The sequence below is a fragment of the Penicillium soppii genome (assembly GCF_028829465.1).
Source record: "Penicillium soppii strain IBT 18220 chromosome Unknown utg000004l, whole genome shotgun sequence".
In the NCBI taxonomy this organism is placed as follows: domain Eukaryota; kingdom Fungi; phylum Ascomycota; class Eurotiomycetes; order Eurotiales; family Aspergillaceae; genus Penicillium; species Penicillium soppii.
In genome coordinates this window covers 4,199,927-4,216,839 of record NW_026643234.1, presented here as the reverse complement: position 1 = coordinate 4,216,839, position 16,913 = coordinate 4,199,927, and the positions used below count along the sequence as shown (strand labels likewise).

General features: G+C 49.9%; 7 protein-coding genes across 7 annotated transcripts; 1 reads left to right on the top strand and 6 right to left on the bottom strand.

Annotated features, from left to right (window-relative positions):
* Positions 1 to 716: 716 nt before the first annotated feature.
* On the bottom strand, positions 717 to 1,603 carry N7529_005012 (uncharacterized protein; the record flags this gene model as incomplete). The annotated part of the gene is made up of 2 exons (XM_057240539.1): positions 717 to 1,122; positions 1,173 to 1,603. 2 exons carry the CDS (start codon positions 1,601 to 1,603, stop codon positions 717 to 719), a joined length of 837 nt encoding a protein of 278 aa, XP_057099834.1.
* A 630-nt stretch (positions 1,604 to 2,233) lies between these two features.
* Positions 2,234 to 4,205, bottom strand: N7529_005011 (Auxin Efflux Carrier superfamily; the record flags this gene model as incomplete). Its single annotated transcript, XM_057240538.1, has 4 exons — positions 2,234 to 2,306; positions 2,393 to 3,624; positions 3,695 to 3,861; positions 3,944 to 4,205. 4 exons carry the CDS (start codon positions 4,203 to 4,205, stop codon positions 2,234 to 2,236), a joined length of 1,734 nt encoding a protein of 577 aa, XP_057099833.1.
* A 692-nt stretch (positions 4,206 to 4,897) lies between these two features.
* On the bottom strand, positions 4,898 to 6,523 carry N7529_005010 (phosphatidylserine decarboxylase 1; the record flags this gene model as incomplete). The annotated part of the gene is made up of 1 exon (XM_057240537.1): positions 4,898 to 6,523. The coding sequence occupies one exon, from the start codon at positions 6,521 to 6,523 to the stop codon at positions 4,898 to 4,900; it is 1,626 nt and encodes a 541-aa protein (XP_057099832.1).
* A 577-nt stretch (positions 6,524 to 7,100) lies between these two features.
* N7529_005009 (uncharacterized protein) lies at positions 7,101 to 8,813 on the top strand (the record flags this gene model as incomplete). The annotated part of the gene is made up of 2 exons (XM_057240536.1): positions 7,101 to 7,367; positions 7,431 to 8,813. 2 exons carry the CDS (start codon positions 7,101 to 7,103, stop codon positions 8,811 to 8,813), a joined length of 1,650 nt encoding a protein of 549 aa, XP_057099831.1.
* Positions 8,814 to 9,584: 771 nt separating this feature from the next.
* Positions 9,585 to 10,962, bottom strand: N7529_005008 (uncharacterized protein; the record flags this gene model as incomplete). The annotated part of the gene is made up of 5 exons (XM_057240535.1): positions 9,585 to 9,675; positions 9,729 to 10,307; positions 10,366 to 10,694; positions 10,748 to 10,796; positions 10,928 to 10,962. The coding sequence occupies 5 exons, from the start codon at positions 10,960 to 10,962 to the stop codon at positions 9,585 to 9,587; spliced, it is 1,083 nt and encodes a 360-aa protein (XP_057099830.1).
* Positions 10,963 to 11,116: 154 nt separating this feature from the next.
* On the bottom strand, positions 11,117 to 11,872 carry N7529_005007 (40S ribosomal protein uS8; the record flags this gene model as incomplete). The annotated part of the gene is made up of 3 exons (XM_057240534.1): positions 11,117 to 11,306; positions 11,362 to 11,431; positions 11,740 to 11,872. 3 exons carry the CDS (start codon positions 11,870 to 11,872, stop codon positions 11,117 to 11,119), a joined length of 393 nt encoding a protein of 130 aa, XP_057099829.1.
* A 1,416-nt stretch (positions 11,873 to 13,288) lies between these two features.
* N7529_005006 (karyopherin beta) lies at positions 13,289 to 16,270 on the bottom strand (the record flags this gene model as incomplete). Its single annotated transcript, XM_057240533.1, has 7 exons — positions 13,289 to 13,469; positions 13,524 to 13,632; positions 13,686 to 13,923; positions 13,985 to 14,534; positions 14,591 to 15,216; positions 15,284 to 16,090; positions 16,172 to 16,270. The coding sequence occupies 7 exons, from the start codon at positions 16,268 to 16,270 to the stop codon at positions 13,289 to 13,291; spliced, it is 2,610 nt and encodes an 869-aa protein (XP_057099828.1).
* Positions 16,271 to 16,913: the final 643 nt, after the last annotated feature.

The following is a 16,913-nucleotide window of genomic DNA, read 5'->3' as shown; positions in this document are numbered from 1 at the left end:
CCGACGACACAAGACCCCTAATTATAGCTTCGGGATCTAAACACCCGGTCTGCAAGATTTGAGTGACAGGGTTTCACTCTGATTCTCCACTTGGCCTCAGATTGAAATTTTGACCTCTTGGCGTGAGGAGTGTGCGTGGGTCTGCGAGGTGTTGATTGATCGGGGCTCGGCTATGCAGATCTCGATCTGGGGTGTCAGACGCCAAATACGGGGAATGCTGCGCTCGTGTGGCGAGCTGTTGGGTGCTCAGCTGAGCCTATTCAAGGAGTTCGCCGATGAAACCTTTGGTTCTAATAGGCCAATTTGTTGAAAGTTGTCTGCGCCGACTTTCCTCTGCCGTTTAGTCACGACTACAAGACAAAGTAATCAATCTTATTGTTACTCGGTTTTTCTGAAGCATGGCCAAGTCTACCAGCTGCATTTAGCTGCGAAGTTACTCAACAGCAAACCGCCAATAAATTAACGAAAGAGGCATGCGCCCAATCGCCTAAAAGCTCAGCTCTCTCAATATGTCTCTCCCTTGCATGCCCACCGCGTCTGCTCCATGCAATGCGAAACCTAGCTCAATTTTCCAAGCAAACTAGTTGTTGGAAGTGCATGAACTAGTTTGCCAAGGTATTGAAAGGTGAAGGAGATCGCGCTCTGCGCGGTCAGCACGGCTTGCTATTGATATATAGCCAAACATTGACAAGATTATTAAAATGAGGCGTGCTTTCTTACGCCATGAAAATGACACTAGCTCCCAGAGCCATCGCAAGAGCAGAGAGACCAAGCGAAGCGCTCAACCCACCCCACGACCCCTGCGAGCCTATTCTGCCTGCAGCATTCGACGTAGTTGTAGCGGTACTCGTGGCTCCAGACTCAGACGTGCCAGTGGCAGCCGAGTCCAGATCAGATTGATGGTGCAAGAGTGTGATCATAGGTGCCCATGAGTAAACAGTCAAAGTGGAAAGGTATTCGCTCCTAGTTTCCGTAGAAGTTACCAGACTGGGTTGAACCGTGGTCGACAAAGGAGAAGCGGTTCCCTCCCATTGGTACTGTTCGTAGACGACACATCCCGAAGTTGGCTTCATGTCCGGCATAGTGGAGACGCAAGCACCACCGACATCTGGGGTCATCGAGCTATGAATATAGTCAGCATAAGCCTGGCTCTTGGATCACAAAGGGCATACCTCGGGCAGCAAAGAGCCATAGTCTGGCTAGGCTCCAGTATGCTGGCTAGGAGAGTCTGCGGGTAGTCGAATGCAGCTTCTTGCTTGCTCGTCGAGGTAGTCATGAATCCCGACTTGCTGAGCGAATGGTTCTCGTCGCGGGCTGCTACACCGACTGTCGCCCAGCCAGAGGGGCAGTATAAACCTGGCGAGAAGTACCCTCCATATCCAGCAAATTCACTAAGGTCAACGGATGATGTTGCAGTCGTGATGGCTGGATAGCAGGCTGAGTCATATGAAGTACATTGAACGTCAAATCTACCCCAGAAAATCCCATTGCTCATGTGACCAAGCTCAAGAATGGAACAGCTCGTGGGCCGGGCGAATGTTGTTGTGAGAGGGCCGACATTCTCAAAAGACCACCATCCATCGGAAGCTGTAACGTTAGGCATTGCGAGGGTCGATTCTTCACAGCCTATTCCCTAAAATCGATAATGAAACCGTGTTCATATTGAGGATTTCTGTGCTCCTATTTATTAAATAAACTTCCTTAAAAAGGGGGAATGAAAAAACCGTAACCATGCAGCGCTATCCAAACGAGGCTTAAAGCGCTTCAATTGTGGTTAGAAAACTTCCTCTGACCCCTCTCATCAAGCGTTAAATCACCAATTTGTCTTGGCAGGGACCAAAGCCACTGTCTAGTGCCTGAGCTAAGTAGGCTAGTATTGGACCTCGATAAATGATCCCAAACATTGGCGCCTAACAAAGTCGTCGACTTGGATCAAGGTACGGCCCCCACTGATCTCCCAGGGCTTGAAAATGCGAGAAAGATTAATACTGTTCAGCCGTGTCAGACTCGACTTGATAAGAAGATCTAATTTCAATATAAATATAGTCAAAACATTTCATAGGATGATATATAGACTGCGCCGTGTCCAGTGCCATAACGCCAATGCAGTCCAAAGCGAGAGAGGGTAATCACAAATGTCCACAACGAGTTAAAATGCAATGACCGAGGAACAATATCAAAGAATGTAAGACCAGCTCCACGATTCAGGTTAGTACGGAAACATAGGATGAGGCTACGAAGAAGCGGCAGCCCACTCGACGACCTCCAAGGCACACATGACGAGCACAAGGGTGGAGGGCAGGATCCTGATTGAGAATTATTAGCATGCCTGTATATCAAATGGTCCCAATCGGCGAAGAGTTTGCTCTTTGTGCAGGAAAAAGGAACATACCAGACAACATAGCTCTGAAACAGGAGCTTCGACATGGCGCCCACATAAACATTGTTGATCTGACAGATCTGCGCCAATTGCAAAGCCGAGGGCGCGCCAGTAAGCAAGAAGCAGACAATAACAAAAATCGGGTCGTCAAGAATACTAATCGGCACAAATTTGGCCATGAGCGCCAACAATGGTGCCATAATGATAGTAGGAAGCAGCATGCGCGCAACCAAAGAAGCGATGATCAGCTTGCGCTCATCACGGGGGTGCTCCATATCGGCCAGTGCCTCTTCTGGAATAGTGTTGCGCGCAAGGTTGGCACCCAGAACGACCAAGATCAGTGGCACAGCAACCTGTCCGTTCTGGTCGATTGCGCGGGTCACAGAGTTGCGAACAAAGGTACCGTCATCAAAGAAGAGGTGTTGGAGGTTAGGTACGGAGGCGATAATAATTGACACGAGCATTGCCCATAAGGGCGGGTTCATGAAGTCCCACAGACCACTGAGGAAGCGACGCAGACCGCGCGTGGTCGAGCCAAGGGCTTTTTGAACTTGTGTAGGGAGACGCGCGTGCAGCGCGTTGGTTTTCTCTTCGCGCCAGCGGCCCAAACGGTCTCGCGATTTGCGAAGGGATGCTTTGCAGCGTTGGATGCGGGTCTGCTCTGCTTCGTGGGCTTCCCGGGCAGTGCCCTCCACATCGGGAAATTGGAGGATTTCGCCCTCGGTGCTTTGGCGGGCCAGGAAGGGGCCCGATGGTGGCGGTCCGATTACTGACGGGGTGTCGTCTGAACCTGGGCAGTCGGAGTGGGCGGAGGAGAGCTTGGAGTAGGAATATGCACGCGTTGATACGGGTGTTTGATCGCCGGATCGGAAGCGGTCGCTATGTGTGGCGTGGTGCGCATGATCCAGATCTTCTGAACTGCGCGTTCGGATGAGTGGTTCGTCCGGGTCTGTCTGGTCTGGGTTGTCGGTGTACCGCGCTTGGCCTTGCTCAATGACCGACTGGCCGGTCTCATCGCGCTCAGCCTCTTCCAGGTATCGATCCTTGGGGGCTAGGAGAATGTGGTATCCCCAACTCCAGCGCACGAGCTGGCCCAGCTGCTGGAAGATCAGAAGATATAAAATTCCACGTGCAGCGACTTCGTCATCGTTGTCGTTAGGGATCTGATCCCAGTGGAGGCCTTTAAGGGTTTGTGAGAGTGACACAACGAGGGAGATGGGGAGGGAGTTCGAATTGCCGAAGACCTGCCAAGGGTTCGTCATTAGTACCATTCAACTAAATGGTCAACCTCGCTAGATAAGGATAATCACCTACCGCCATAGCAGCCACAAAATTGGACTGACGCTTCTTGAAGCGACAGCATTTTGCAACAACAAAGGAACAGAAGTATGAAACAAATGTCTGGACGATGAAAATGACGGGGATAATCGCCAGGTCCGTCAGCTTATCAGCAGTTAATTGCGAACCCAATTTTGTGAAGACTTTGACAGGAGTCAGCTTAGCGAATTAAGGAAGAATCTGCTCAGATCCCTCTCACAGGGGGATCGGGGAAGGTATTCATACTCAGGCACGGCGTGAACAAAGTCACATTGAGGTTCGCCACAAGCTTCTGAGCATCGGCATCAAACATGCCCGTACGAGCGGCAATGTATCCAGGGAGACTGACGCAGACAACCTCTAAGACGGCCTCAAACACAAGAAGCACTAAATGAAAGAATGGGGGATGACTCTCGTGGGCGCTTGCCATGAATGAGCGATCAATGCCCATAGGGGCCTGATTGAAATTGACATTTTGAAATGATCGAGGTGAGTTAAAGATGGCCATGAGAATATGAATTACAAAACCTCAGAATGGTGTGGAAAAGAAGATGAAGAATTAGACATTCCTTGTTTTTATCACAAGCTTGGCACGTTGATAGTTCTTTGGATGGGAATTTCCTTGCCTTATCTCCACAAAGTGGCTAGCTAGGGTGGCTAATCCACATTTCTTTCTTTCTTCTTTCTTTATGTACAAGTTTTTTTTTTTTTTTTTTGGTTTTTTTTTCATACGTGATAATTGCTTAATATGATCAAAGCATTTACTGTACATATGGTGCAATGTTGTGAATCAATACGCCATACAACTTATAACAGTGTAACTATCAAAGTCAATGAAGTGACGCGTTTCGGAGATGATATCACCAGTCAACTGCCAAGATTTTAGATAGCCTCTACTGGCCCAATTAAGAACTTGTATACTTCTATATATTTAACTAACTCATGTACACATGTAACTCGTTGTATATACGCTGAATTGGCTGTTGTACTCCATAAAGTATACAAAATGATACAGTTTATTAGGAAGTATACAAAATGATACAGTTTATTAGGACAAGTGGAAATGATAAAGTTTCGAGACCGGCGCTGGTCCAATAGACCTGGTATAATACATAAGATCAAATCACAATCCAAAATCAGGCTATGTTGTTGAATGCATAGGCTAATGCAGCCCATGGGGGCTGTGTGACTTCAGGTGCCTCACGCGTCACCCACAAAGCCCAACTTTTCACCGACCTTGATGCGCTGACCCTTTTCAATACTCCATGTCCAGCCATCACTTGGAGCATCGTCCGGCCAGCCGGCATCGACAGACTTGCGAGTTCCAAGGGGAGCTTCAAACACAAGCACGATCGAGCTGCCTAGCTGGAACCCTCCCATCTCCTCTCCACGCTGCAGGGGATGTCCGCCAAGCGTATGGCTAGCGTGGCGATAAGTCGCCTCGACAAAACCGGGATATTGCTCACCCCGCTTAGCAGCCAAGGCCGCTGCTAAGTCCGCAGCGGTGTCGGTTAAAAGACTATTTGTACGCAATTCCGAGTCAAAGTTGATTTTGATGGAGCCTACGTTGGTGGCCCCGACCGGTGTGTAACTGAAGAATCCCCATCGCCACCGACCAAGAAGTGCCACACGTTCGTTGAGAGTAAACAATCCGGGTAGATGCCTTTGCAGATAGGGTGAAACGGAGTAAAGCTCACCAGCAAAGTGACGACGGCTCTCAACTACCCAGGGAGCTGGGGAATGGAACCGGTGATAGTCACCGGGAGCCAGGTAGATCACCACGTAGAACAAGGCATGGTTAGCCGCAGCTTTTGGCGCGTACCACGGGACTCCGTCACCACGAGCCAGCTCTTCTTGGACTTGGATTTCCGAGGTTACCTTGGATGCAGTTGAAGCATCCAATGACGCACGGCGTTTGGAGCCATCGGATTCACCAGAGAGCAGGGTTGGGAGCGTATAAGAAATACCATTCATGCGTGCGAACTCTTCATGGGCAGACATGTTTTCGACATCCTTTTGCGTTTCCTTTGCGCCCTTGTCGACCAACCGGTTAGTGTGATCAGCATGTTCAGGCGTGGCCGAACCCAAGAGGGCATCCAGACTGTACGTCATTCCTTTAACCTGTTCAACTTCACCACGTTCGATCATTCCGAATTGCAGAATTCGACCGTCGGAGGGCGCCAAAAGTGCGCGGGGATCAGGGTCCAAAGGTCGAACACCGGGCTTCAGCTTGCGGTAAAAGAACGCGGCCAGATTTGGGTATGTGTGCAAGTCAGGCTCGGCGACCTCCTCAAGGTTGACACCAAAGGCCCAGGAGTAGAGTTTGAAGCCGGGTACACGGAAGTAGTAAGGAAGTTCGATTTCGTTGAAACGACCCCACAGCCGCGACATGGCCTTTAGGGGTAGGGTAGACATGATCTGAACATGCCATGGACCAGATAGTGATATGCGTGGACGGCGTGGGGGTCGCTTTCCATCCTCCCATTCATCTCCAGCGGCATCGCGGGCCAGACGTTCGCGTTCCGCGCGCTGTGATTTGTAGAAACTCAACAACCCTAGTAGGCCGATACCGAGTCCAACGGGAATGGGATACCATTCGACCTTAGTGTTGCGCAGGGCAAATCCTAGCCGTGAACCGAATCCACCTCTATTATTTTCATTGTCTTTGTGATATTGCCGCCATGATTTGGACGAAAAATGCCGCAGACTGGCCTTATGGCGGGCCGTGGCCCGAAACGAGAGAACCTCCATCGACGCAGCCCCTGTCCGAGGGAAAGCGGGAGGACAGTGAAGGAGCGTAGAAGATGAAAAAAGGCGCTTGGCCATAATGTTTAATCCATCGGCCTGGAGACGCTAAATCGACCCCTAAGCTCTGAGCGTTTTTTTTCCGAAATGGGGAAATGACCTGCTGCCGATACACCGCCCAGGCAGAATTGCACGTGGAGATGCAATGTTCTGGTCTGATTATCATCATCTCTCTGCAATTCATTGGACATTTCCTACAAATTCGATTCTCTGTGCATTAATTGTCTTGGTATCATCCTATTATTTTGTCTAATCAACGGTCACAAGCCGCATATCAAGGGTTTCGCGTATACTTCTTATCGGAAGATTGATGCCAGATATCAGGATCTAGATCGAGTCTACAGCTGTCTCTTCCCAAGCTTTTTGTTCAGAGGCCTCCGTTTCCGTCCTCTTTGGGGAGTCTGGTCTAAGCAATAGAAATTCTCGGAGCGAAAGATAATTGCATCGTCTGCCCGTGTCCCATTCCCGCATTCCGCGATAACGCAGCACCGACGACACACTAGTGGCACCCACATAACGTCTACTCTCGGTCTGTGCATATCCAAGCATTCAAACCCTGAACACATTCTACTTGAACAAGATATTCCTCTTTCAAATAATGGCGGCGACTTCGTCATTGCCCCAGCCCGCGACGGAAGAAAGACGCAATGCGATCACCCTCCATATACTGTGCCAATCTCTACCTCCTCCGAGCCGTTTCACCCTTGAAGATATTCCATTGTCGACCACAGTTTCCCAGCTGAAGCAGCGGATTGAACGAGACTTCCCTAAGCATCCTCCGGTAAATACCCAGAGACTGATATACCGAGGAAAGCCCCTCAGAATTGAGGACGCAGTACTCGAAGCGATAGTATCAATTGGGGAGGTAAGTAACTCGTCATTACCAACTCTATATGATATTGTTTCCTAGTCTGACATAATGCCATAGGAACATAATGACAGTGACAGTATGCACCTTGTCCTGCCACCCGAGCCAACTAAGATAGAGAATCCCCCTGTGTCATCTGAATTGCCACAAAGCCCTCTTTTAGGAGGAGTCACTGCTCGAGGTCCTGTCCAAATGTCCAATCTGATGGAGTCCAGCACGCATTCAGCGGTGGCAACACCAAGCATGCCGTCCATACCCAGCTTTGCAAGACCTAATATTGGCACTGGGGCCCCATACACCACAACTAACCTGCCCCTCAACAGCCCACTACCAAGTCCATTTGCAAACAATTCATATGTATCAGAAGTTGACGGCATTGAATTCGCTCGGCGCGTGCACATTATACGCTGTCAGATTCAAGTCATCGAACAACAACTAGATCAGCATGCCATGCCATCCATGGAACACGTTATTCGCATACGAACTCAACTTCTTGAGATCCAGGACACTCGTTATGAGAGGGGACTTCCGGTTCCTGGCATTGCAGAGCTGCTTTGCCGCATCTTGGACGCCCAACAACGAGCCCGCTTATTAGACAAAATGCTGCAACGGCCTTCACAGTTTACCTCTCCAAGTCAGTCCTCGACTGCTATAGGCTCAGTCGATAGGGGGGCAACAAACTCTCCCCAGATCTTCATGTTGTCCTCACCAAGCGGAGATCGAAATATCATCATGGCACCAAACGTAATCAACTCCCCCTTGCCCACAATGCAGCCGACGTTCCCCACTCGCACAGTTCCAGCGGGCGATCAAGCCGTGCCTCAGCCAAACCCGAATGCAGCCGCTGTGCAAAATGTCGTTCGCCAAGCGATGCTCAACCAACAGCGCCGGGGAAACAACGTTGAGCATGCCGGTCTAGCACGACACATGCGCCGCATCTGGCTGTTTACCCGATTGTGGTTCTTCTGCTACCTGACCAGCGCACCCGGAACCTGGAGACGCTATATTTTTGTCAGCATCGCTCTTCTGGTCACATTGTTGTCGGAGACGGAGATTCCACAGCAACTGATGCGATTGGTTGTTGCGCCTGCGCAGCGCCATCTGGAAGGCCTCACCCATGTTGGTGGGCCATCAGACCCAGCCGCGCAGGTAGCAAATGAGGCGCCAGTCTTCAGCATCTGGGACCAGATTCGCCGCATGGAACGGTCTGTTGTTCTGCTTGTTGCAAGTTTGATTCCCGGGCTCGGAGAGCGTCAGGTTCAAGCCCGCCATGCCGCTGAACAGGAACGTGAGCGTGCGGAACAGGAACGTGTGCAGCGGGAGCAGACAGAGGAACGGGAACGGGCAGAGCAGGCTGGACAAGCTCCTAATGGAGCGGGTGATGTCGATGCCAATGTTATTGATGAATCCAGTTCCGCCAATGTTCAGCAACACACTGAATGAGATGGATATCTATCTCAACTATGGATTTCATATAAATTTTCATAGTTCTCATTAGCTTTAGCGTCACAGTATCTTCCCAAATGTGAAAACAGCAGTCTTATTGTGTGCTCACAACCTGAGCTGGGGGTATATATACGGAGATCTATCTTGATATTTCCTTTTCTTTTCTCTTTTCTCTAACGTGCTTTGCCTCTGGCTCCGATCAGGCGTAGTACCAGTTCATTTCAGATTAATCGCCGAAACCTTCTGCTCCAAGAAGTTGATTATTTCACTTTTTGATCTTGCACATGCTGGTTCCAAAGTTGCACTATTAGGGCTTACACTACCTTCGGCCGATGCAACATCTTCTCATCAACTATTCAGCCTGTCCAGCTGATTGGAGAAGACAGTTTACTTGTAAATATTTCCATGGTCTATTACTATGCCCAGACAGGGAGTTGCCTTGACCCGGAAAAACCATGTAGAATATAAACGTAGGAATGAGCCATTGTTTGTCCTTGTCGCTTTGAGTAACTTTGACCCATTAAATGATGCTATCATTTGGTTGTATTATTGTTTTGCTATACAAGGTTCTCGACCACCGAATGGCAGTGATCGATTGATTTTCGTCTTTCTATGCAATATCGCAGACCTATTTATACCTAGGTAATGGAAATAGTGTCAACTGGTGCAGATACCAGCATCTCTTAGACACATAATGAGTGAACAGCATCAGCATGACTCCTTGTCCAAGTCGTCAATGGTCTTTCTACAAAGCATCCATGTTGTGTCTCACAACTTCGTGCTGGCTGTAGTACTCGCGGCTGTTTCCGACGATGGACCCATAGGACCCGATTGGAAATTCTCTTCGCCATCAAAGTGCCTGCAGACTCCATGTCAATATAGTCTCTCAGAACCAGAATATAGAAGACTCACCATCCACGCTCGGCGCCTCCGCTCAAGAAACTACAATCGCCATTTGCAACACAGTCCCATCCACCTCCCACACCACGCCCTCTCCACTGCGGCACAGATTCCGACGCACGAATGAACCGGGTTCCCTTAGCCAGTAGACTCTCCTGTTTTCCATTGTGATCATTGCTTTCCGCGCCGTCGAGGGAAAAATTCCTGCGCTTGAAAGTGCTCATACCAGCAGTGAACACGTTGAAATCTTCCTCTGAGCTATCATGTGGCATGCGGCCCGTCAACGCCCGGCCCATTGCGATTAGCGGAGCTGCATGTGCGCAGATCAAAACGGACTTGCTTTTTCTTTGTTCTACGGGTAAGTTCGCCTCCAGCGCAGAGACCTGCGCATCAATGTCGGCAATAATACCTGCCAAAGTTGTTGCCACACGGTTGTGAAGCTGAGTTATTGTCTCGCCACGTGTGGAGGGAATCAACAGAGGCTTCTGGTGCACACTGGCTGGTGGGAGCAGTGTTGGGAAGTGTATTGACATCTCCTCTGTTGTCGGGTGCGAGGGGTGGTCGAAGAAGTCCGTTGCACCGAACCATTCTCTGTATATGAATGAGTACTGTGACCGAACTAAGAATCTCTCGAGCATATACTACTCACCCTAGTCCATTCTCAATCTGCACATCTAGCTTCGCATGTCGATCAATCAAACCAAGGCCACAAGCCCCGTTCTGGCTCTCTCCAGACTCATGGATCCTCTTCAGCTCTTCGACCGTGGGCTGAATCGTTTGCAGGCAGCGATAGAAAGGACTCGAATAGACCCGGAATGGCTTCGGATGGAACTGGGGGCTGGCGATGTGCGATGCGAGCTCATGCGATTGACGGACACCATGCGAAGTCAAAGCCGGGTCTGCTGGATTCCCTGACGGCGTGGGGAACTGGGACTTGTAGGTTCCCGTACTGAAATCGATGGTCCAGTTGAGCCGGTGCTGCGATTGTCAGGTCTACTGGATTCAGAAAAAAATACAATTCTATTACATACCCCATGTCGGGTCAGATATATGGTGTCCAAAGGCATGGCATATGAGTTCCTGAATGTTCACCTGTTGACCTGTTGCGGGGGAAAAGGCAGAATACTTGTACAGCGAAGGCGGTGAACTTTTGCCTCGGTTCGTGTCTAGAGACTACAAGGAGTGATGATGAGCAAAATACACTTGCAGACCAGAATCGACTAACATTCAAATACGAGCGCACCATGTACTCTGCAAGCTATCAAAGTGCGGAACGGGGGTATTTTGTTCACAGCTACATCCAGATTACATTCCCAGGGTCCAGCCCAGTATATCAAACGCCATGCGAAACCAGTCAAAGCAAGAACTTTTTCAATTCCTTTTTTAGAAGAACGACTCCTCTAGTAGAAGAAGCCAAGGAGCTTGCCAGCAACGTGCTTGCGGCGAGCCTCCTCGTGGTCCATGATACCGGCGGAGGTGGTCAGGACGACGTAACCGAACTGACGAGAAGGAAGGAGCTGAGTAGCCCACTTCTCGAGGTCACGGAGCTGGACGGGGTAGCGGGGGTTGATGACACCACACTTGTTGAGACTGAAGATGTAAGTTAGCTTGATGTTCACCGGCGGTAATGGTTGTGGATACGTACCGGCCGTTGAGCTGGATGACAATCTTGCCGGAGCGGTGGTCATCGACCTCCTCGAACTCGCCGATGTAACCTGAAAAAGAAAGAATGTCAGTATGTTGCGAAGATTTAAAAGTCGTCAAATACTGAAAAAGCAATTAAAGCGCTTTGAAAACGTGTAAGATCTCCGCAGTCAATATATCGGGCACTTAAAAGGCAGACGTCGTAGGTTGTTGAGACCGGCCGCCTAGTTATCAGCCCGAATGGCTTGGGACAAAAATTCTCGGGACAGGATATGGAGATGAAAAAAAAGACAACAGACATAAGAAAACATAACAGACAAAAGCAAAAAGGACAAAATAGAAATAAAATCAAGGCAAAGGATATCACAATGGAACGTACCGTGCTTCTGCATGACAGCAAGGAACTTGACGATGACCTTGGAGGAAGGACGGATGAGGACCTGGCGCTTGCCAGCCTTCTCGGCGTTGTTCATGGCGTTGAGCGCATCGTTGAGGACGGAAGTCTTGACCATTTTGGCGGTTTAGGAATCGAGATTCTCAAATCGTTTGGAAGAAAAAAGGATTATGAGGTATCTGTACGACAAACGCAACAGAAAAGCACCCCATTCCGACTAACCGGAAGGGTGTTTTCAAATTGCAGAACAAGTCAGCCACCACTAGTCTTCGAGCGCAAAGAGTGCCCCTTTTGCATTGCAAGGAGTTCTTCAGCCCGTGCCGAGTTGGGAGATGCGTATCATCTTGGCTTCCTGGACCGCAGTTCCTGAGAATTTTCTATAATTCTGGCATTGGAAGCAATCTAGACAAGATGATTGCACCCCCAGACTAGCCGAGAGGCTGTTGTAGAAAGGGGGGGGCAGAAAACATACCTCGAGAGATGGTCGACGATGGATGGAGCGAAGGGAAGAATTTGCTGAACGGGTGGAACTTTGATTTTCGTGGGCGGGTAGGGTTGTCACGCAACAAAGCCCTTATCTCGGGTCACGTGGTGATATTACCATTTCAGGAATCTTTAGTGCCTTAGGCAAACACATCTGATAACTATCTCCTCGGCAACTTAGATTATTCGCATTCACCGTAGTGTAGAACGAAAAGATGAAATCAGTAGTAAAATTACACAATGATCGTACACAATAGCGGCAGAAATCACGAAGCAAATAATCATACAAATATCCCTACTATTACTGCTACTAACAAATCATCAGCACACCATCCACTTATTCCTTTCATGGGTAATACCCACCATGGGTCTATACATGATTCTTCAGTGTGAAGTGGTCGGGGTAAGTTCGGAGCGTATACGAGGGAGGAGACGAAATCAGGGACAGCTTTTTCATGACAATGACTCTTTTCTGGTAGGGTGACATAAAGGGGTTGGGATACATGAATAGTGGGTGCAGGTGAGGAGATGGGGGAATACATGAATTCTTGGGCTACATGAGTCGCAATGCTATAGGATGCGGGTGTGGGGGAAGGGGTCTTGTCTAATTAAAAACAACTTAGAAGAGGATGGGAAGGGCAAGATGAAAAGGGTTGTGTCAAGAAGAAAAAAGGGAATCTGACAGGGCCATAACAAAGGGCAAAGGTAACTGGCTTTCATTCGAACGTGTGTCATCAAGGAATTGAGCACCAGCAAAGGGATTGGGGAACTGAGTTCATTTCCAAAGGGGAGGGGGGGTCCTGTGCTGGGAATAAAGGGGAGAAATATTTGAGGCAGACGGCAAAAAGCCTGCGATAAGCCTCCAACAAACTCGGCGGCTTCTGTACGTCCACCGATGGCACCAAGTGGGCGCGAGGCCAGACCGCCTTGGATCCACGTCCAACAAGGGCTCGAGTGATTAAACCCAAGAGCTCCAAGGTGGGTGGCGGGTGGTATTGAAAAGTCGAACGAGACGCCATGGGATTCGATGGTATGGGACGGCTCAATGGCTTTACGACATACCGGCACCGAGGTTGACTTGGCGCTTGACCTGCTCACGGGTCCAGCGAGCGGTCTCGATGGTGCGTTCGCTATATTGTCTGGTTTGCCGGGTCTCCCGTACGAGGGCGGTAACCCAAGGGTTGGTGAAGTACGTAGCAATCTCGCCATTGGGGAACGCGTCGGCAAGGTCACTATCAAAACATGTCAAAAGAAAGAACCCAAATCGACAAGAAGATCATGCTTACCCAATAACACCCATAGCAGAGCGCATAAGGCCTTCGCTGCGGTTGCTCTCCTGAGAGATGATGTGCAGAAGGTTGAAGATAGACTCAATGAATGGCTGGAGTTGAGTGACTGTAATCAGTTAGCATTTTGAAGTCATGTATGTGGGGTAAAAAGTAACTTACTCGAAGATGTGCCCTTGTAAGACAGAAGGATTCCGCCCCAAGCATCCATGATACCCTCACGGAGAGAAACAATGTAATCAACCATATCGTATGGGAGATCAGAGCTGGTGGTGACACTGGAAGCCTGCTGGAGAACCTGGCCGACAATCGCCAAGTAAGTGTCAAAGTTGGTTCCAATAGCTTGAGCGATGTCACCGAAGGTCTCAAGAATCGCCGGCTTAAGCTGGTTACTGGAGGCCTGTTTTGAAAGTCAGCATTCAAAATCACAATCATTAGCGAATCTCAAAAGAATCACTTACCGAAAGGATCTTAAGCAGGAGGTTCATGAAGTGATCGCAGTAAGGCTGAACCTTCTCGTTCAATGCACGAGCAATGTCACTAACCAAGCCGATGGCCATGGAGCAGAGACCGGTCTCCTCTTGGTTGCCAAGGGCGTTGTATAGGAAGGGGCTGAAGGACTCCATGTACTTGATGAATTCTTCGTCGAGAGCGCTAGCAATGGCACCGACGGTGGCAAAGATGACATCTGGCACGCTGGACTTAGCACCAATGGTGGTCAGAACCTGGAGGAGCACGCTCATGATGCGGTCAGCCTGGGGTTTGATCTCTCCCTCGAAGCGCTGAACAATAGCGAGAATGACACTAATCAAGCTAGTCTGCATTTCCTCGAGAAGCATACGGTCCTCGGCGCTGACGATCTGCTGCTGCATGGGAACAGTTTGCTCAAGGCGCTGGATGATAACGTCTGAGAGGGTGGCAACCATGGGCAAGCTGTCGTTAGCAGAGTTCATGACGAATGAGTTCAGAACTTCATATCCAGCGGTACGCAGCTGGTTATCGGCATCCTGTCTAAAGGGTTGTTAGATCAACGAAATCTAGTTGGGGGTTATTACTGAAAAACGTACCGCTCGGTGACTGTAAGTAGGGACTTCACACTGTCCTCAAAGTGCTTCGACAGAGGGTTAGTCTGCGAGCCAGGTTCACCGGCAAAGCGATCTGCGACGTTCATGAGCGCCCAGCAGCAAGAGCTGGCAATTTTGGGAGAGTTGGCAAGGCCATTGAATAGGCAAGAAATGAGAGGCTGGAGGTGGACCTCGGGATCGAGAACCTCGGGGCAGCAGTCGCACACGCGACCCAGGGCGTAAGCAGTTGAGTCGCGAACGGAGATAGAGCTATCCTCCATCATGCCAAGCAGTACAGACAGTGCCTGCTTGATCAGAGGCTCCAACACACGGGGCTCAGGGCCTTCCATGATGGCGCCAAAAGCAGCCACAGCGGCGTCACGACGGTGCCAGTCCTCGTTGCGAATGTTTTCTTCAACGAATGTCACAACGGGCTGAATAACATCGCCCTGCACACACTGGGCGTAAAGCTGCATGGCCTGGTAGGCAGCGCGGGATACGTTGTACTCGTCATCGGTGGCATCCTCGTCCTGTCGGCACATAGATTGCAGCAGAACGGGGACAACCTCACGAGTAGCAACGCGAGCGAATCCGAAGAAAGGACGAGCCTCAACACCCTCTTGCTGAGCCTATCAAAAGAAATAAGTTAATAAACACACGCTCAAATGCACTTGATGGAAGGCGTCGAATTCTTACCTCGGCGTTGTCATCCTCGATGGCAATCTCCTCCTCGCAGACAGTACACCAGAACTCAATAGCCAGCTTAGCGACTTCTTCCTCCTCGCTCTTCATGCCCATGATACTCAGGCCAAACAGAGCCTTCTCCATGTAGAAGCGCATCTTCTCGTAATACGAACCCATGATTCGGTTCAGGCAGCCAAATGCACCAGCTTGCACGCGGACCTCCTGGGCCTGGGTAGCCTCACAAACGACCTGCATAATGTAGTTGCGCTCTCCCTCGTTGTCCATATTGGTTCGCACGAAGTCGACAGCATCACTGAGAGCGGCAATAGCGGCATAGCGGACATCGTTGTTTTCCTCCTCCCGTCGAGCACCCTGCACAACCGCAGTGAGAATAGCATTAGAGTGTTGTGTAAGGCTTGCGCGAAGATCTGGATCTTGGGACTCGCAAATGTAACCGATGGCAGTCAGGGAGGACTGCTTGAGGGCGTCGTTTCCGCTCGCCACATTTTGGACAAGAACGCCCATCAACTCAGGCCACTCATTGCGCGGCAGCTCGATTGAGGCAATCGAAACGATAAGGGTAGCGGCAGCACCTCCGGCACGGACATCGGGGGACTGCAGGGTTTTAAGCGCAAGCTCCTTGACCTGAGTCTTGGTCTCAGGGTTGATGCTCTGAGCCCATCGAAGTTGCACCTCTCGCAACTTGGCCTGATCCCGAAAAGTGAAAGCGTTCTTCAGGGCAATACCAGCAGCGACACGAATATGAGCGGGGCTGCTCTCGTTGGCAAGTTCTTGACCGAGGGTAATAAGGTAGGCAGCCTATCAGATAACGAAGATATTAGCGTCCAGATCCTGAATCTTTTCCAGTAACGCCTGTGGAAGGAGCAGGGTGAAGCGTACGAAGTCGACCTCCGCGGCATGGGCGAGTTGTTGTTCGGCATTAGTACGCTCGGCCGCATCTGGCGCGAGGGTGCTCTGCAACACCTGACGGGCATCCATGGTGTGCAAAGAAAAGGATGTGGGGGGAGAGAAAAAAAGACAGGAAAAAAAGAGTCAGAGAAGATTAGGAAAAAAAAAGTCTTTAAACCCCTCTTAGCCTGTATCAGTCGACGGTTCGAACACAGGCTGATCACCACGATGATAGTGGAAGGAGGATTTGAGAGTGGGAGGAAGGGACGGAGTGTTTTTGTGGATATGACGAGGCGGCATGCACTAGGTCTTTCCGCGACAAGAGGCACAGAGAGGAAAAGGTGCCTTGAGTGCACGCCCAAATTTCAACACTTTTAAGCAAGGTGGGAAATTCTGGAAAGGGTGGAAGAAGGCTTTGAAGAGCAAGATATGTGAAGAGACTAAAACACAGATTCGAAGCAAGAAAGACCACAATGGGTGAGGTTCTACGGGGGTCGCCATCTGATTGGCCATTATACATGGTTTAGTCATGATTCACGTGACTTTGAGCCTTAGGCCGCCATCTCCTTGCTCCTGAATTGACTCGTACTATTGTCCGATCGCCGGGAATGTCGATTCGTTCATGTTCGAGAATAGAAGAACAATCCATTATAATATGTTGGGCATAGATCAAAGCTTTTTCACCCAAATACAATCATCTTTTATCGCTGACATGCTCCAAGTCTCGTTTGTT